This window comes from Dipodomys merriami, unplaced genomic scaffold (assembly GCF_024711535.1).
Source record: "Dipodomys merriami isolate MVZ:Mamm:240054 unplaced genomic scaffold, mDipMer1.0.p SCAF_718, whole genome shotgun sequence".
NCBI classification, from domain to species: Eukaryota; Metazoa; Chordata; class Mammalia; order Rodentia; family Heteromyidae; genus Dipodomys; species Dipodomys merriami.
In genome coordinates, this window is record NW_027206311.1 from 43,967 (window position 1) to 64,975 (window position 21,009).

The 21,009-nt window shown below is 40.9% G+C and overlaps 1 protein-coding gene across 4 annotated transcripts in view; it reads right to left on the reverse strand.

Moving 5' to 3' along the window:
* The window catches only part of LOC138818137 (GON-4-like protein), an 85,668-nt gene that overhangs the window by 40,546 nt on the left and 24,113 nt on the right, over positions 1-21,009 (reverse strand). For all 4 annotated transcript variants that reach the window (XM_070009060.1, XM_070009059.1, XM_070009061.1 and 1 more), the window contains 7 exons: positions 19,737-19,856; positions 18,492-18,662; positions 14,860-15,052; positions 4,530-4,631; positions 3,636-3,676; positions 3,228-3,331; positions 3-201 (listed from right to left, as the gene is read on the reverse strand). In XM_070009060.1, the coding sequence (XP_069865161.1) occupies positions 3-201; positions 3,228-3,331; positions 3,636-3,676; positions 4,530-4,631; positions 14,860-15,052; positions 18,492-18,662; positions 19,737-19,856 (930 nt within the window). The remainder of the gene's footprint in view (positions 1-2; positions 202-3,227; positions 3,332-3,635; positions 3,677-4,529; positions 4,632-14,859; positions 15,053-18,491; positions 18,663-19,736; positions 19,857-21,009) is intronic.

Here is a 21,009-nt window from a genome sequence, read left to right on the forward strand (position 1 = left end):
ACCTGTTGCATTTGCTGCTGGAGTCTCTTCCTCTGTGCTGGATCTAGAGTCAGAGTTTGGTGAACTTTCTCACTCTGAGGCTTAAGCCTCTCTGCCTCTGGATGTTGTTTTGCTGAAGATTTCTTCATCTTTAGTTGTTCAAGTAGCTCCTTCACAGTCCGATGTTGTTCATTTAGCAAGTTCGAAAGTGGTTCCTCAAACCTATCCCCATTAGGAAGATGAATGAATCTGATTATTCCCTTAGTTCACAATATATCCAATATATTCTTTGTAATGGTATACTAAAAGAAACTAGCAGGGAGCAGGAAGGCTCACACCTGTAATCCTAGCTACTCAGGAGGCTGAGATCTGAAGATTGCAGTTCAAAGCCAGCCTGAGCAGGAAAGTCCATGAGACTTATCTCCAATTAACCACCACAAAACTGGAAGTGGCACTGTAGCTCAAGTGGTAGGGTGAGCTGAAGAGCTCAGGGACAGCACCCAGGCCCAGAGTTCAAGCACCAAAACTGACAAAAAAAAAAAAAAAAAGAAAGAAAGAAAAGAAAGAAAGAAAGAAACTGAAAAATGTCCATTTACTGTTAATCCTTAAATATCATTTAACCAATAATACAAGCCTTAACCAAATACTCCTAAAATGATAGAATAGATACAAATAACATAATCCAGCAACTATGAGTGGTAGAGTGTGAGCCTAGAATGCTTAATTAAGGCCCTAGATTCAGTACTACCAACATCTCTCACAAAAAATATTCTGGCCAGGTGTTAGCGGCTCATACCTATAATCCTAGCCACTTAGGAGGCTGAGATCTGAGGATTGAGGTTCAAAGCCAGCCTATGCAGGAAAGTCTATGAGACTGTTTATCTCCAATTAACCACCAAAAAGCTGGAAGTGAAACTATGGACCAAGTGATAGGGCACCAGCCTCGAGCACAAAAACTAAAGTACAGAGCCTATACCCTGCGTTTAAGTCACACACACACACACACACACACACACACACACACACACACACACACACGCACACACACACACACACACACGCACACACACACACACACACGCACACGCACACACACACACACACACACAATCTGAATTATGTCACACACTATTGTTCTACAATCACTCCTCTAAATAATACATTAATAGATAGGACATTAAATAAAAATCCAGGAGCAGAGAAATATCTGCTAGGACATAGTAGAAACTCATTCTTGCACCATCCTGACGTCCATATTACTCTGGGATTTGTTCTTAACAGTAATACAGGATACAAATATTTGATCTCTAATTTACCCATTACTCTGAGCCCAAGTCTTGTTTATCCATCTACCTATCCATTCAGCTATCCTGACTTCCTTCCTTAAAAAGTCAAAACCTTTCTAGAATGAAGAAGAAAATATGCTAAAATGCCTGATAGTTTAGATGAACAAAATGTAGAGTATTACCATACTACCATCAATGAAAATATCATGCCAGGGGCTGATGGCTCAAGAGTATAATCCTAGCTCCTCAGAAGTCTGAGATCTGAGGACTGTTGTTTGAAGCCAGCCTATGGAGCTAAGTCCGGGCTGGTTTTTAGGGTTTATGTTTTGTTTTAGGGGACTTTTTTCCGAGGTAGTATCTCTTGCTATATATCCCAGGCTAGTCTTGAACTCGTTCTGTAGTCCAGAATGAGCTTGACTTCATGATCTTCCTACTGCAGCATCCAGAGTAAAAGAAGTACATGGTTATGCCAGCACACCTAGCTCTTAATTCCCAATTTAAAAAATATACATACATAATTGATTGGTGGAACCAGAATATGTTTGTAAATCAAAACCTATAGCTTCCCAGGAAGCTATATTTATACCAAACCTATATTTATACAAAAATTATGTCCTATGAAGTATTACTTGATATAAGTGGGCCAAATACTGTCTTGGTAATCTTGAGATTTTTAGTGCAGTTCCATTGTAGTATTTGTTACAATGGAGTCTGAAAGGTATTACTTTGTTAGAGTTTTTGTTTTTTTGTTTTTTAATCAGTAGTATGGCTTGAACTCTGGGCCTGGGCACTGTCTCTGAGCTCTTCAGCTCAAGGCACTCTACCACTTGAGCCACAGTGCCACTTCTAGTCTTGTGGTTAATTGGAGGTAAGAGTCTCATTAGACCTTCCTGCCTGTGCTGGCTTTGAACTGCAATCTCAGATCTTCTCAGCCTCCTGGGTAGCTAGGATTATAGGCATGAGCCACTGGCACCCAGCTATTACTGGTTTTTATAAGTTTATTATATCATCTTTTATACTTTAAGTGGATGGTTTGAAGGCCTAGCTTTCAAATGTATCCAAAGTTCTCTACTTGGGTACTAATGTTGTTTAGTTAAAACCCATGACCAGAGGGCTGGGAAGGTGGCTCAGTGGTAGAGTGCTTGCCTTGCATGCATGAGGCCCTGGGTTCGAGTCCTCAGCACCACATAAGCTGAACAAGCCGGAAGTGGCGCTGTGGCTCAAGTGGTAGAGCACTAGCCTTGAGCTGAAGAGCTGAGGGACAGCACCCAGGCCCAAAGTTCAGGCTCCACAACTGACAAAAAAACAAAACAAAACAAAAAAAAACATGACTAATGAAAAGCTAGCTATAGGTCTATTAATTTTGCTTTGTTCTACCCATGGCACACACTGCATACTGACCTCTAGTCATCTAGCTTTTATTGTATGCACCTATTCATATGGATTATAATAAAATAAAATGTAGATTTAAACCTTCAGCAAAAATTGCAGGGAAAATTAAAGCCTCCATTTTCTGGATGGTTCCAACTTCATTTAAGAAGATCAGTGCTGCAGGTGCTTCATGGTTTGCTCAATTAATGTCTTGGAGAGTAAAAACCTTTCAGATCCTCTACCAGATGTTAATGACAAGTAAGGAGACATACTGAACATTACAATTTAGTGTAGTTTCTGTGGCTGGCCACATGGAGTCCTACATACTTCTCAAGAACCACTCACCTAGAGAAGTTGCTATGGATGCCAGCTACTGTTTTTTCTCCTTTCCCAAACAGTTACAGCTTGATCTGTAGCTGCACTGTCCCGTAACAAGGAGACTCCACTTAACATCTAACTCCCCCAGAGTTCTTCACCCATACAATAGTAACAGAAGCTAGTGGAAGTTGGGAAATTATTCATGATTCTAAAAACCTTATCAAAAATACCTACTTCCTCCATTTTAAACCTCAAGATCTTTAGCCAGCCTACCGTAAGGCTTGTGGTGTATTAAAGTTAGGCCGAGTTTCAGTCACACGTTCCTCCTCTTCTGGGCCATCTTCTTCCTTATTGGAGAATCCCATCTCATCTTGGAACTGTGGACAAACAGAAGATCTTCCTGAAGAATGGACTTATGTAAGTCATTCCAGCAATGACAAAATTAAGTATAAACAGCAGATTACAGAATTTTAATAATGCTACACCCAGAATGCACCTGCACTGGAACATTTTTCACTTCAGGGCTCCCATAACCCTACATTTGCAATAATTATTATGCTAAGAAAGAAGTCTCAATTAGGCAACAGTGGCTCATGCCTGTAATCCTAGCTACTCAGATGGCTGAGATCTGAGGATCGCTGTCTCATCATCCCTTGTTCTCATTCCAGGAAAATTACTTACAGTTTCAAATAGCTCTTCCATTAGCCCATTCACTTCCTTTTCTGTGGAAAAAAAAAGTTAAAAAAAAATGTGTTGCTGGCAGAAATTATTTTCATTTTTCAATAAGGGAGAACTCTACAGACACAAATGTATTCACAAGTATATTCTGTTTCCAATAAGACAGTATGACAAAATCTTCATATCAACCCTTCATGCATTCATTTAAAAAACACTACTGAGCCAGGTGCCGGTGACTCACACCTATAATCCTCTGACTACTCAGCAGGCTGAGCTCTGAGGATCCCAATTTGAAGCCAGCCCAGGCAGAATGTCCATAATAATAAACTACTCAAAAAAGGCCAGAAGTGGTGCTATGGCTCAAGTGGTAGAGCACAACCTTGAGCAAAGAAACACAGGGACAGCACCCAACCCCTGAGGTTCAAGTTCCATGACTGGCAAAAATAAACCAACAACAAAAATTACCTATGCTTTTAGAAGCCTGAACATCCTAAGCTCCCATACTACTCTATATACTAGGAGAGCACAACTTCTGTTAGGTAAATGGTATACCTTCCATATAACTCATTTAGCACCTATACTTTGTATTATAAATCTTTTTGTTTGTACCTTTACCAAGCTCACTGTCCCCAGAGCAGAAACCTTGGCTCAGTTCATCTTGCCATTCCAAGTAAACTTTTCCAAATAGTAAGAACTCAATACACAGTTTTGAGATATACAAATAAATAATGGACAGTTTTCTAAATATATACCTAATTTTAAATACTTACAGAAATGAACAAAAAGAGAAAACTTAAATGTCCTATCTTGGTAGGCTGCAAACTTCATCCCCAAAACTCTACAAAGTAAAAAAGAAGTAGAGCAGACAAGAGCAGGATTCATAGTAAACAGACTCACTGGTGATTCTCACTGCTCGATCAGTACGGAAGTCCTCTGTATCTGGTTCATCAAGATCTTCCAGGAAATTATATTCTGGATCATCATCATCATCTGCTTCATCTGGGGAAAAATGTTTTAGATACTTACTCCCAAGTTCAAATTCATTTAGAAAAAAATTTAAGATTTTCAATACTACATTGTACAATTAAGATTCCAACACCATAACGATCTGTTCCAGTTAAGATCTTATTTCTTAATTTGTTAAGTAAAACATTATTTTTTTTCCTAATGCCTTTGTGTGGGTCATTTCTCACCACTGGATCATCTCATCTACTTCTCTAATTAAAGTCAGTTTGCCTCCTTCCTTCAAATAAATTTCTCAATATGCATCAAAAGCCAGAAAACTGAACATATAATTTATCTTATTAATCTCACTTTGAGGTGCATCTCATGAAAAAAACACTTTTTTGTAAAAGCTATCTGTGCCATATTAAAACTAAATAAAAGAATGATATGCTACAGATAGAGTCCAAGGCTTATGTATGTGAGACAAACTGAGCCATACCATCTGCACCTTAATTTTCTTTAATGTTAACAACATAATTTTTTTTCACTATTGGAGTTTAGGATTCAGTTCCTCAACACTTGCTATATTTCAACTTCTCAAAAGTCACATGTGACTAATGGTTAGTATATAAAAAATTTTCTTAAGATCGAACTGGTTTAAGGATATGTGAGGAAAAATATCACCCTACTCCCATAATTTAGGTTCGAAGGTATAGCCTAGTAATAGAAAATTTTGCTTAATATGCCTGAAGCCTTGAATTCTATTCTTAGCACTACAAGAAATTTTTGCAAGTTAATGACTGCACAGCCTACTGGGGCTTGAACTTAGAACCTGGTTGTTATCCCTAAGTTGTTTTTGCTTAAGGCTAGCCCTCTACCATTTGAGCCACTTTCAGCATTTTGGACATTAGAGATAAGAAGGGTCTTACAGACTTTTCTGCCCAAACTGGCTTCTAACTATGAGTCTCAGTTCAGCATCCTGAGTATGTAGTATTACAGGCATGAGTAACCAGCTCACAGCTGTTTGTTTTGAGACAAGTTCTCATAAGATTGCCCAGGCTATGTTTAAAAAACTATCCTAGCTCAACATTCATAGAAGCTAGGACCCGATTTATAGACAATTTTTTGTGTATGCACCAGTCCTGGGGCTTGAACTCAGGCCCTAAGCACTGTCCCTGAGGTTTATTGCTCAAGTCCAGCACTAACAGTTGAGATGGCTGTAGCTCCACTTCTGATTTCTTGGTGGTTAGAGCTCATGGACTCTCCTGCCTAGGCTGACTTTGAACCTCAATCCTCAGATCACAGCCTCCAAAGTAGGTACTATTACAGGCCTGAGCTACCAGCATCTAGCTTATATATACATTTTTGTACACAGTAGTTGGAAATTTTATACTGATTAACTCTAATTTGCATTGTTTATGGATAGATAGCTATTTAAATAACAAGTTCATTTTATCTATTAGGAACTTCTCTCACTTACAAAAATTCTCCTTACTTTCTAATCTAACAGTGTGTGTGCTCTAAGGAAGTCTCATTGCCAAATGTTCTTTACATACACTGGTGAGAAATGAAAGCTGTTGAAAAGGCCTATGACATATGGGTAGTATGTACAAGTTCGGACGCATTTACTTGTGTGTTAGAACTGTAACAGACAGCTTCTGCCCACACCACACAAGTAAGTCAACCAATATTTTCAGAGTACCCACTTGGCAAATATGAGGGGAAAAAAATATTATTATTTTGTTGTTGTTGTTGTTCATGGGGCTTGAACTCTGGGCCTGGGCGCTGTCCCTGCGCTCTTCAGCTCAAGGTGAGCGCTCTACCGCTTGAGCCACAGCGCCACTTCAAAAAAGTTATTTTTTAGAGATTTCTTCTAAGTCCTTCTTAGTTTTTACCTTGGTTGTAGAATCAATCTGCCCTCTGAACTACTTTTTTAAACTAATTAACTAAGTCAGCATCTACCCAGTTGATCTTAGTATGCCTTTCCTAAATACCCTCTCTTTAATTATTTCCTGCAAGTAAGACTCTGACTTGTAATACTGTATATACATATTATATGGTACTGAAAGGCCAATCACCAATGGTTTACACCTGTAATCCTAGCTACTCAGGAGACTGACATCTGATGATCACATTTTAAAACTAGACTAGGCAAGAAAGTCCATGAGACACTTTTTCTTTTTTCTTTTTGTCAGTCATGGGGCTTGAACTCAGGGCCTAGGTGCTGTCCCTGAGCTTTTGTGCTCAAGGCTAGCACTCTATCACTTTGAGCCACAGCACCACTTCTAGTTTTCTGGTGGTTAATTGGAGAGTCTCATGGCCTTTTCTGCCTGGGTTGGCTTTAAACCATGATCCTCAAATTTCAGCCTCCTGTGTAGCTAGGATCACAGGCATGAGCCATCAGTGCCTGGCTCTATAAGACTTTTTTTTTTTTTTTTTTTTTCAGTCACAGGGCCTGAACTGTGGGCCTGGGTGCTGTCACTCTTCAGCTCATGGCTAGTACTCTACCCTTGAGCCACAGCGCCACTTCTGGCTTGTCTGCTTATGTGGTGCTGAGGAATTGAACCCAGGGCCTCATGCATGCAAGGCAAGTACTCTACCACTGAACCACCTTCCCAGCCCCTCCATGAGACTTGTATCTTCAATTAACCATCACTAAACTGGAAGTAAGCTGTAACTCAAGTGGTAGAGCACTAACAAAAAAAAGCTCATGCCTATAATCCTACTCAGGAGGCTGAGATCTGAGGATCAAGGTTCAAAGCCAGCCTGGGCAGGAAAGTACGTGAAACTCTTATCTTCAATAAACCACCAGAAAACTGGAAGTGGCTCTGTAGCTCAAGTGGTAGAGCACTAGCCTTGAGCTGAAGAGCTGAGGGACAGTGCTCAGGCCCAGAGTTCAAGCCCCACAACCAACCAAAAAAAAAGCTCAGGGACAGGCCTCAAGCCCCCAGGACAAGCCCCCCGCCAAAAAAAATGGTACTGGGTACATATAAAAATAGGTGACTATATGTGATGTTATAAAAGATCAGGATGTAGCAAAAGTTGGGTACTATGCTCTCATATTCAGCATCATTTCCTATTTACCAGTCCTCAGTAAATCCTTCTGGTAGATCTAGGTGCCACATCCATTCTTATCAGTGTGTGTGTGTGTGTGTGTGTGTGTGTGTGTGTGTGTGTGTGTGTGTGTGTGTGTGTGTGTGTGTGTGTGTGTGTGTGTGTGTGTGTGTGTGTGTGTGTGTGTGTGTGTGTGTGTGTGTGTGTGTGTGTGTGTGTGTGTGTGTGTGTGTGTGTGTGTGTGTCTGTGTGTGTGTGTGTCTGTGTCTGTGTGTCTGTGTCTGTGTGTCTGTGTGTGTCTGTGTGTGTGTGTGTGTGTGTGTGTCTGTGTCTGTGTGTCTGTGTCTGTGTGTCTGTGTGTGTCTGTGTGTGTGTGTCTGTGTGTGTCTGTGTGTGTGTGTCTGTGTGTGTCTGTGTGTGTGTCTGTGTGTGTGTGTCTGTGTCTTTTCTTTCTTTCTTTCTTTTTTTTTTTGGTTGTAGGGCTTGAACTTGGGTCCTGAGCACTGTCCCTGAGCAATTTTTGCTCAAGGCTAGCGTTCTATCACTTTGAGCCACAGCACCACTTTCAGATTTTTGGTGGTTAATTGGAGAGAAGAGTCTAATGGACTTTCCTGCCCAACCTGGCTTTGAATCACCATCCTCAGATCTCATCCTCCTGAGTAGCTAGGATTATAGGCATAAGTCACCAGCATCTGGTCTGTATTTCATTTCCTAATCTGTCCTCATGGCCACATAAAAAAGAAAATTCTTCAGCTTTAAAGAAAGCATTTCCACCTTCCCCTCAACCATCAATTCATTTTCTTAATCTTCATTAACATTCATACTTCTTCTAAACTAGTATTTTACAACATAGCTTTTTCGTTGGTTGTGTTTTTTTTGTTTTTTTGTCAGTCCTGGGGCTTGAACTCAGGACCTAGGTGTCGTCCATAAGCTTTTTGGCTCAAGGCTAGCATTCTACCACTTGAACACAATTCCACTTCCAGCCTTTTTTTTTTTTTGTAATTAATGGGGGCTAACAGTCTTACTGACTTTCCTGCCCAGATCTCAACCTCCTAAGTAGCTTACAGGGTACAGGGATAAGCCACCAGAGCCCAGCCACCATGCTTTTTTTTTTTTTCTTTCTTTCTTTATTGGTTTTGGAGGTCAGAACTAAGTAGCTCAGGCTGGCCTTGAACTCAAAGATCCTCCTGCCTCAAGCTCCATAATACTGGGATTACAAATGTACAATACATGCTCAGTTATTTTCCAATCTTTAGGATATATAAGAACTAGATTCCTATACAATACTCATTAGATTCTGACTCAGGAGGTATGACCCTGGATCTGTATCCTCAATAAATATTACCAACACACACACATCCTTATACTCCTTATTTCTGATTTATGTTCTAAAAGTCCTATGAGAAACACTGCTCTATGCTCCTCAATTGATGAACAACTCTCTATATCCTTTTCTCCCTAATCATTCCTTGGCTCTTCAAACAAAGGTGATGGCAAAATGACAGCAGCAAAATTTCTGCTCCTGATAAGGCTCGAGAAACTCAACTTACTGTCAAAAACAAGTAGGTTTTGCTTCTGAAAAGTTTTAAAATAAAAAGTGGCTTAACTTCTCTTGAGATATACTCTGAGAATATTAAAATGGTTTCTAGTCCTAGTAGTATAACAAAGTAATCCTAATATTGAACAAGACAATGACATTTTTTCTCTGGGATCTTACTCAGGACCTGGGCACTGTCCCTGAGCCTCTTGGTACTCAAGGCTAGTGCTCTACCACTTGAGCCACAGTGCTACTTCCAGCTTTTTCTGAGTAGTTTATTAGAGATAAGAGTCTCCTGGACTTTCTTGCCTGAGCTGGCTTTGAACTAAGATCCTCATATCTCAGTCTCCAGGGTAGCTAGAAAAGATTAGAGGCATGAGTCACCAGCATCCGGTGGAGGCTTTTAATCTTGATCTCAGATGGAGGCTTTTACTCTTTTTTTTTTTTTGGCACTGTCCTGAGCTCTTCAGCTCAAGGCTAGCACTCTACAACTTGAGCCATAGCACCCACTTCCAGCTTTTTCTGTGTATGTGGTGCTGAGGAATCGAACCCAGGGCCTCATGCATGCAAGGCAAGCACTCTACCCCTGAGCCACGTTCCCAGCCCAAGGCTTTTACTCTTTATCTCAAAGATTTTTCCAGTGGGCTAGTAGAAAAAAAGAAATGTCAAGCCAGTGAATCCTGTTTGTAATTCTGCTTATTCTGGAGGCTGAGACCTGGAAGATTAAGATTTGAAGGCAGCCAGGGCAGAAAAAGTTCACTAGACTCCATCTCCAAAATAACCAGCAAAAAAACAGGCTAAAAAGGTGCCTCAAGTAGTAAAGTGCTAGCCTGAGGCCCCGATTTCAAGTCTGAGTAGCAAATAAGAAAGAAATGTCAATAAATGTCATCCAAGAGATACGCAGGCATGCATGCATATATGTATGTACGTATGTACATAGTATGTGTATATGTAAAAGTGTACATATGTTTTTCTGGAGGAAAGTTTTATATTTCTCCTGAGATTCTCATCGGGTTCCAGAAGCTTAGATTAATATCAGAAATACTAAAAAGATAACATATCAACTACTGATTTTTTTTTGGGGGGGGTCTGAACTCTGGGCTTGGGCACTGTCCCTCAGCTCTTCAGCTCAAGGCTAGCGCTCTACCACCTAAGCCACAGTGCCACTTCCGGCTTTTTGCTTTTTGCTTATGTGGTGCTGGGAATCGAACCCAGGGCCTCAGGCATGCAAGGCAAGCGCTCTACCACTGAGCCACCTTCCCAGCCCCATCAACTACTGATGATTAAGGAGCTGATTCTCCAACTGATATGTCAACAATCAGCTTCAAATTTCATCTCTTCCTATTTACACAGTTGGGTGCATTTTCTTATTTATAATCACCTTTGCAAGAGAGTAAAAAAAAATGGTAAGATGAATATTAGCTCTCTTTCCTATCTGAGAAAACCCTTAAACTGAAATATAGCATGAGAGGGCTGGGATGTAGCTCAGTGGCAAAGCGCTTGCCTAGCAAGTGTCAACATCCTGGGTTCGATCCCCAGTACCAAAAAAGAAAAGACCAAAAAAAAAAAAAAAAAAGAAAGAAATATAGCATGAGAATTCAATCCTTCCTATTCCTAAACATGTAAAACTAAGAGGTAAACAAAACTACATAATTGTAAACTGTTACAGATGCTCCTCCAACTATTATCAGTGGTTATTTCTGTTTTGTTGTTTTTGTACTGGGTATCAGTGGTTATTTTTGGGCAGGAAAATGTTCTCTTCTGGAGGGGCTTTAGTAGTTTTCTTTATACAGTATTTGATTTATCTAGACCAAGCATTTACTCCTACTGTTCTCACAACAGAAACAAAACGAAACAAAACAAAAAACAACAACCCTCTGGGAGGGATAAAAGCTTATAGAACCCAGTTACATATGATTGCACATCACCTCCATCCACCTGTCTCTTCTTCATCTTTTTTCTCCCTGTTCATTGTTTTTCTCAAAAATCTTTCAAAAGTCCATCACAATTACCTACCTCTTTCATGTAGCTACAGCTGATCATCCTAATAGGAATTATCTTTCCCTCTTCTAAAACCTTACAACAAGCAGGGCGTGGTAACATGCACACTTGGGAGGCTGATGCAGAAGGATCGCTTGAAGCCAGCCTGGACAACCCAAAAATAAATAAAAATAAAGTGTATTAGCTGGGTCCTCGTGGCTCGCACCTGTAATCCTAGCTACTCAGGAGGCTGAGATGTAAAGTTTATGGTTCAAAGCCAGCCTGGGCAGGAAAGTCTGTAAGACTCTTTATCTCCAATAAACCACCAAAAAAAAGCTGGAAGTCGATCTGTGGCTTAAGTAGTAGAGCTCTATCCTTGGGCAAAAAAAGCTCAAGCTCAGCACCCACACGCTGAGTTCAAGCACAGAACTGGCAAAATAATAGTAATAATAACAACAATAATAATAGTATTATGAACCTAACAATGGGTCAGGCACCCAGTTAGATTTTATTCCCTGACTAAATGATTATATTCCTTTATAGATCACAGAACATAGTGCAATGCCTGTGACTCATGCCTATAATCCTAGCAACTGAGGAGGTTGAGATCTGAGGATCAAGGTTCAAATCTCCAATTAACCATTCAAAAACCAGAAGTGGAACTGTGGATCAAAATGGTAGAGCAAAAGAATTCAGGGACAGTGCCCAGACCCTGAGTTCAAGCCGACCCCCCCCCCCAAAAAAAAGGACTACATAAATATTTGCTAAAGACTGGGAATATGGCTTAGTGGTAGAGTGCTTGCTTAGCCTGCATGAAGCCCTGGGTTTGATTCCTCAGTATCACACAGAAAAAGCTGGAAGTGGCCCTGAGGCTCTAGTGGAAGTGAGCAAAAAGAAGCTCAGGAACAAGCCGGGCGCCTGTGACTCATGCCTGTAATCCTAGCTACTCAGGAGGCTGAGATCTGAGAATAGTGGTTCAAAGCCAGCCGAGGCAGGAAAGTCCATGAGACTCCTATCTCCAATAAACCACTAGAAAACTGGAAGTGGCGCTGTGGCTCAAGCGGTAGTGCATTCGCCTTGAGCTGAAGAGCACAGGGATAGCACCCAAGCACAGAGTTCAAGCCCCACAACCGACAAAAAAAAAAAAGCAGCAGCTAGCTCAGGAACAGTGACCAGGCATTGAGTTCAAGCCCCAAGACTTGCAAAAAAAAAAAAAAAATGCTAACTAATGTACAATATAATCAACAGTATCATAAAAAGTATACTCAAGGACACACTCATTTGTAATACTGAGCTTGAGCTTAAGTCCTCAAGCAATCTAACTCTTGAGTCATATCCCAGCCCTTTTTCCTTTAATTTTTTTCAAAGAGTGTCTTACGCTTGGCTTCTGGCAGTGAGCCTCCTAACCTCTGCCTCTCAAATAGCTCAGATTACAGACCTGAGCCATTATACCTGGCTGTTTTTTTTTAATTCAGTCTAAATTATTTTTTGCTCAGCTGGCTTCAAAGTGCAATGCTTTCTAACCCAAGTAGGTGGGGTTTAAAGGCAAACACTAGCACATCCAACTCATGAACTCATTGTTTTCTTTTATTTACTTACCCTGACTTCTTCCTTGCTTTGCCTACCTACCTACTGATTCTATTTCCATCCAATTTTTTACCTGTCCTCCCCAATGTTGTAAAACTATTCTTCTGGGTAATTGCATACTCCAACTGCACTGCTCTATGAGGTGCTGTCAATCACAGAACTGCATGCTAAAACAGTAACCCTATCAGTTCCACCCAACACCAAGAGATCAAGAGATTAGGCATCACAATCAGATCAAGCCAATTTGTTCCCCTCGATTTTCTCAAACTGAAACTCTTAAGATTGTCAAAGCAAGAATACATGGAGTACCAACTTTAAAGAAAAAAATAACTTGAATAAGCAACAGTGGTTATAAGCTTGTAATCCTAGCTGCATGAGAGGTAGCGATCTGAGGATCATGATATGAGGCCAGTCTGGACAGAAAAGTAGCCAGATGCCATCACAACCAATGACTGGGCACTGTGGCACCTTCCTATCCAGCAGAAGCACAAAGGCTGGGTGCAATGACATATGTCTATTATCTCAGCAACAAAAGGAAGCACTAATAGGACAGCTACAGTCCAGGACAGCCAGAGTGTGAAGTGAGACCTTACCTTGAAAATAATCAACACAAAACAGGGCTGGCAGAGTAACTCAAATGGCAGAGGACCTGCCTAACAACCTGGAGGTCCTGAGTTCAAACCCCAGTACAAGGAAGGAGGGAGGGGAGAGGAGGGGGAAGAAGGGAAGGGGAGGAGAAGGAAGAAAGGAGAAAGAAAGAGGGGTGAGGAAGGAACAAAGGAAAAGAAAAGAAAGAAAGAGGGCTAGGAAGGTGGCTCAGTGGTAAAGTGCTTGCCTTGCATGCATGAGGCCCTGGGTTCGATTCCTCAGCACCACATAAGCAGAAAAAGCCAGAAGTGGCACTGTGGCTCAAGGGATAGAGCGCTATCCTTGAGCTGAAGAGCTGAGGGACAGTGCCCAGGCCCAGAGTTCAGGCCCCACAACCGACAAAAAAAAAAAAAAAGAAAAGAAAAGAAAGAAAAAGAAAATATTGAAAATGAAGCTTGAGTGACACAGAAAGAGGAAGAAAGATCCTATGATGCCTAGGTTCCATTGCAGGTTTTGCTATTTTTTCCTCAAGTCTCTTTTCATTTGCCCTCAGAAAGATGGACTTAGAATTCTTTTACTTTCATCATAAACACCCTTACTAAAACGATGTTCTTTTGATGAAGCTGTGAGCCTTGTGAAATCACATATAAAATGATGTATTTATGCAGGAGGAGGATCCTTAGTATTCAGGACTCACAAGAGAATACTTGAAAAAAACAAGAGGGGTGGGTGGGTTGGGGAGTGTGGCAGGAGGGAACAACCAAATTAAGGCAACTATCAGTTAAACACAAATTAAATTAACTAAGAACACCTATGTGAAGAAACACTACAGAGACCAAGAGTCTGCACAGTCTGCTGGTTTCCCTTTCCTATTAGCAATCATGGCTATACAAGGAGGTCTCCATAAGGGCTAGGAAGGTGGCTCAGTGGTAGAGTGCTTGTCTTGCATGCATGAGGCCCTGGGTTCAATTCCTCAGCACCACATAAGCAGAAAAAGCCAGAAGTGGTGCTGTGGCTCAAGTGGTAGAGTGTTAGCCTTGAGCTGAAGAGCTGAGGGACAGAGCCCAGGCCCAGAGTTCAAGCCCCACAACTGACAAAAAAAAAAAAAAAAAAAAAAAAAAAAAGGAAGTCTCCATTAAAAACAAAAAAAGGTGTTTGGGAATATCCAGATAGCTGAATACAAATTTTAAAAGAATGGGATCATTCCTTTTTTTTTTCTAGTGCTCTGAATTGGGCCCTCATAAACATAATCAAACACCCTAGCCTCCATAATCCTCCCTCCCTTTCTCTTCACCTCCCTCTTCCCTTTCTCTCATTTGAAAGTCTTTCTATATCACATAGGCTGGCCTCAAACTTCTGAGTCCAAGATACTCTTGCCTTAGCTTCCCAAATAACTTTCAAACAATAGCTTAAGCTTGTAGCTTAAACTACAAGTATATACCACCATATCTGGCCACAATTCAATTTATTAAGCTTCCAACTAATAAATATTCATCAAACATAATAAAATGAATAATAAAAACAAAAATCACTTACCTTCATTCTCTACATCATCATTTATGAGTCCCCCCAGCCACATCTTCCAGTCTTCATCATCAGCTGTATTGGGGTCATACATATCTGGCGTAATGTCTGGAGCTTGAAGCTCTGCCTCGAGTTGGCCAAGGGGAACATCTTTCAGGGGCATCTTAGACCGAGTTCGGAATGCAATGAGACTGTCATCCATGGACTAGCCAAAGGAGAAGGAAAAAAAAGCCACTAAGTGAGTAATTCTTCAAAATTCTCCATATCATCTCTTCATCCTAGCTTAATCATAAGATCTTTCCTCTAAACAATTTGGGTTTGTTTTGTCTGAAAACTTTTAAGTAAAATCACATCATTTTGAAACTAACATTTCAAAACCATAATTTTATTAAGATAGACATAAAGAATGAAATATTGTTTTAAGGATTTATTTTATCATAACAAATTAAAGTAGGGAGAGTTGAGAAAAATTTTCTGCTTCCTATGCAAGAAATGGTAATTGAAAACTCCAAGATATATAGTTTATATACTATAAAATTCACCCTTATGGGGCTGGGAAGGTGGCTCAGTGGTAGAGTGCTTGCCTTGCATGCATGAGGCCCTGGGTTCAATTCCTCAGCACCACATAAGCAGAAAAAGCCGGAAGTGGCGCTATGGCTCAAGTGGTAGAGTGCTAGCCTTGAGCTGAAGAGCTGAGGGACAGCGCCCAGGCCCAGAGTTCAGGCCCCACGACCGGCCAAAAAAAAAAAAAAAAAAAAAAATTCACCCTTATGAAGGGTAAAATTGAGTCAATTTTTCCCCCTGTACTGTGACTTGAACTCAGGGCTTCACATGCTCAGCTTTTTCCACTCATACAGCCACATCTCTAGTTGAGCTTTTCTGCAATATGGACTTCCTGTTATCCCAACACTGTCTGCTGAAAAAAATATTCCTTTTCTATTAACTGCTCTTTGCATACCTGTTAAAAATCAACCTATCATAAATGTGTTTATTTTTTATCTTTAAATTCTGTTCCACTGATCTATGTCTATCCTTATGACAGAAACAGAATTAAGTGATTATTTTTAACTAACTGGGCACCGGTGGCTCAGGCCTGTACTCCTAGCTACTCAGCAGGCTGAGATCTGAAGACAGAGATCCAAAGGTAGCCTGGACAAGAAAGTCTGGGAAACTCTCTTAAATTCAATTAACCAGCACAGAAGCTGGAAGTGGAGCTATGATTCAAGTAGTAGACCACCAGCTTTAAGCAAAAAGGCTAAAGGATAGTCCTTAGGCCCTTAGTTCAGGCCTCAGGACCAGAACAAATCAAGAAGAAAGAAAATAAAAGAACACTAAGATCACATCTGATCCTAGTCAGAATAACATGTTGGCCAGGATGCAGCAAGAGTTACACTGCTGGTGGGAATATAAACTCATGCAACCACTACAGAAATCAATAAGGAAGCTCCTCATAAAAAGCAAATATGTAGCTTGGCACTGGTGGCTCACACCTGTAATCCTAGCTACTCAGGAGACTGAGATCATAGTTCAAAGCTAGCCTGGGCAGGAAAGTCTGCGAGACTCTTATATCCAATAAACCACCAGAAAACCAGAAGTGGCGCTGTGACTCAAGTGGCAGAGTGCTCACCTTGAGATGAAGAGCTAAAGAGCCTTGAGCTCACCTTGAGGAACAGCACCCAGGCCCAGAGTTCAAGAGCCATTACTGACAAATGAAAAACAAAAACCTAAATATGTAACTACCTTATGACTCAGCTATACCACTATTGAGCATATATCTAAAAAAGAGTAAATCAATATACCCTGCATTCCTATGTTTATTATGGCATTGTTTTGCTTTGTGTTTATTTTTGTTTGTGCCAGTCCTTGAACTCAGGACTTGGATGCTGTCTCTGAGCTGTTTTGCTCAAGGCTAGCCCTCTACCACTTGAGCCACAGCTCCACCTCCAGCTTTTGGTGGTTAATTGGAGGTAAGAGTCTCAGGGATTTTCTTGTCCAGGCAGGCTTCCAATCGTGATCCACAGATGTCAGCCTCCTACGTAGGTAAGATTATAGACATGAGCTACCAGCACCTAGCTTGTTTCTACTTTTGTGCCAGTACTGAGGCATAAACTCAGGACCTAGAAGCTGCCCCTTAGCCTTTTTGTTCAAGGTTTGATCTCTAGCACTTAAGCCATAGCTCTTGCATTTCTAGCTTTTTGGTAATTACTTGGAGATAAGAATCTTGGACTTGGGCTGGGAAGGTGGCTCAGTGGTAGAGCACTTGTCTTGCATGCTCAAGGCCCTGGGTTCGATTCCTCAGCACCACATAAGCAAAAAGAAAAAAAAAGCCGGAAGTGGCGCTGTGGCTCAAGTGGTAGAGCGCTAGCCTTGAGCTGAAGAGCCGAGGGACAGCGCCCAGGCCCAGAGTTCAGGCCCCACGACCGGACCCAAAAAAAAAAAAAAAATTTCAATGCACATCCTACAAAAAAAAAAAAAAAAAAGAAGAATCTTGGACTTTCCTGTCCAGGCTGGCCTTGAACTTTGATCCTCAGATGTCATTGAGTAGGTAGGATTACAGATTGTGAGACACCAGTGCCCAGCACCATTATTGTTTTTCAATGGCACTGAGATTTTAATTTGTGCTTGTTAGATAGGTGTTCTTACCACTAAGCCATACTCCAGACTGATTTTTACCCATTATTTTTAAGACAGAGTCTGAATTCCTTGCCTGGAACTGCACCTAAGTGAGATCTACCTTTGTTAGGGTTCCTAGTAGCTAGGATAACAGGTGTATCCCACTATATCCAGCTCTTCATTTTCAAAGGGGTCTCAACAATTTTTATAAGTGTCTGTGCTAGCACTGGGGCCTGAACTTAGGGCCTCCAACTCTTGCTCAGCTTCTTCCTTCATGGCTGACTCTCTACACTTGAGCCACAACTGCATCTCCAGCTTTTGCTGGTTAATTGGAGATAACAGTCTTGAGGATTTGTCTACCTGGCTGCCTCTGAATCTTGATTCTCAGACCTTGGCATCCTGTGTAATTAGGGTAAGAAACTGGTGCCAGGATGAAAACTTTTCCTGCCTGGGCTAGTCCCAAACTGCAATTCCAACAATCTCACATTCTCTCTTTATAGCCAGGATTACAGGCATGAGTCATGTAAATGATTTTTTTTTAAGTGTTGAAAGAGTTGTGATAAAAGGTTATTAACTGGAGAATATAGGTGAAAGTTGTTCCTATGTTCTACATTATAAAATATTATCACACAGTTTATTCTTCCCTTAGAAACTGCTATTGTCACTTAAAATAGTACAAGCCAAACAGTATCAAAGACAAAAATAATAAGAATTTAATATTCTCTCTTCTCAACATGAGTAACAACTAAAATATCATATTTTATTTTCTCAACAACATTTTTTTGTCAGTCATGGGGTTTGAACTCAAGGCCTGAGTTGTCCCTGAGCTCATTTGCTTAAAGCTAGCACTCAACCACTTTGAGCCATAGCACCTCTTTCAGTTTTTTGAGTGGTTAATTGGAAATAAGAGTTTGCCTAGGCTGGTTTCAAACCATTATCCTCAGATATCAGCCTCCTGAATAGCTAGAATTACAGTTAACCATTGGTGACCACCTTATTTTCTCAGGAATTTAAAGTTATGGGGCACTTACCTGAAAAGAATCCATGCAGACAGGACTGGAAGCCAGTTCCTCATCTACTGCATGTAACTTCTCCATGAAAGTACTATCCTTGGTCTGTTTGGGCTTTGGAGGAGGTGGGGGTCCCATGGGCACAACCTCAGCACTAATGTGCCTGATGGCAGGTGTGATAATTTTCTCAGCCTGATTAAAAGAGGCAACTGTGTTAAGAAAGGGAAGAATGGAGGAGACAAACAGAGGGGTCTTCTACGCACTGACTTTTTTCTTCATAACTAGGGATACATACAAAGCATTGTCAAGCATATAGATTTAACCAGGTTTTACCCCTTTCTTTTTTATTTTTCATCCGGTCGTGGGGCCTGAACTCTGGGCCTAGGTGCTGTCCCTCAGCTCTTCAACTCAAGGCTAACGCTCTACCACTTGAGCCACAGCACCACTTCCGGCTTTTTTTTCTGCTTATGTGGTGCTGAGGAATCGAACCCAGGGCCTCATGCATGCAAGGCAAGCGCTCTACCACTGAGCCAACTTCACAGCCCTTACCCCTTTCTTAGTGAAGCCAACACAGTGCTTCTTAGGATACCAAAAGAGAAGAAAATCTTTTTTTTTTTTTAAAAAAAGCTTTAAAAATAATATTAGATGGAGATGGGAGGGCAAGGAGAGGAGGGGAAAAAACAAAGGAGGAGGCAACAATGCTTGATAAGAAATGTACTTTATTACCTTGCTGATGTAATTGTAACCCCTCTGTATGGTATTTTCACAATAAAAAAACTTATTAAAAAATAATAATATTAGAAGGGCTGGGAAGGTGGCTCAGTGGTAGAGTGTTTGCCTCTCATGAGGCCCTGGTTTGATTCCTCAGCACCACATAAACAGAAAAAGCCGGAAGTGGCGCTGTGGCTCAAGTGGTAGAGTGCTAACCTTGAGCTAAAGAGCTCAGGGACAGCACGTAGGCCCAGAGTTCAAGCCGCACGACCACCACCACCAACAACAAAATAATGATGATGATGATGATGATGATAATGATCATAGAAAACATAGGTATGAGACAAAAGAATAGAATAATAGAAATTCTGCTACTTGTCCATTTTTGGTCCTGAGAACTTGGAAAAGCTCTTATCACTAGGTTCCAATCTTTTCTGAACTGTTCATTCAATAAAGGGACTTTGGAAGAAGACAGCCAGAACCATCACAAATAATAAATCATCTAGTGATATGGTCAAACAATCTGCTTATTCAGTTATATCAACTGCTAGTTACCTCTGATGACAGGCCACTCTCCTCATCTGTTTCAGTCATCTCAGAAGACTGTTTCAATTTAGATTTTTTTGCACCACGAGGAGATGAAGCGGTGCTTTCAACATCACTTTCCAATAAGCTCTAGAAAATAAATCCAGACCACTTTTATATATAACTCCATACTTCAATCCACAATATGTATTATCTCAAGAAAACAAGACATCTAGTACTCGATTAGTGTTTTCAGAAACGATAAACCAAAATTTAAGTGGTTTGATACACTAAAGGGGGGATGTTGGTAAAGATCTTATCACTATCCTTATTGTCCTTACCTGTTTAACATAAGGCGTTGGGCTAAAATGCTTTCACAACCAAGTCAAAGAACACAAGTCAGTGGAGGCTGATAGGATGCATTGTATACATAGTGAAAATACCATAATAAGCCATCCTTGTACAACCAATTAATGCTAATTTAAAAAACGAATATTGCCAGGCACTGGTGGCTGACGCCTGTAATCCTAGCTTCTCAGAGGCTGAGATCTGAGGATCATGGTTCAAAACTAGCCCAGGAAGGAAAGTCAGTGAGATTCTTATCTCCAATTAACCACCAGAAAACCGGAAGTGGTGCTGTGACTCATGTGGTAGAACGCTAGTCTTGAAGTGAAAACCTGAGGGACAGCACCCAGACGTAGAGTTCAAGCCCCATGACTGACAAAATAGTAAAGAAGAAGAAAAAGTCAGAGATACATTACAGAGAAAAAACAAACAGATAAATAAATAGATCAGAAGCCAGGCACCGGTGGATTGTGCTTGTAATCTTAGCTACTCAGGAAGCTGAGAGCCAGAGAGAACTGTAGTCCAAAGATAGTCACTGCAAAAATAAATAAATAAAATAAAATAAAATAGCTAGCCAGGCGCTAGTGGTTCATGCCTGTAATCTTAGCTACTCAGGAGGCTGAGATCTGAGAATAATGGCTCAAAGCCAGCCTGGGCAAGAAACTCCATGAAACTCTTATCTCCAATAAACCACTCAGGAAACTGGAAGTGGCGCTGTGGCTCAAGAGGTAGAGCGCTAGCCTTGAACTGAAGAGCTGAGGGACAGCACCCAGGCCCAGAGTTCAAGCCCCACAACCGACCAAAAAATAAAAATAAGAAGACAGCCACTGCAGTAAAGTCCATAATTCAGGAGGCTGAGATCTGAGGACTGCAGTTGAAAGCCAGCGCAGGCAGGAAAGTCAGTAACACTCTTATTTCCAATTCACCACCAGAAAACCAGAAGTGGTGCTGTGGCTCA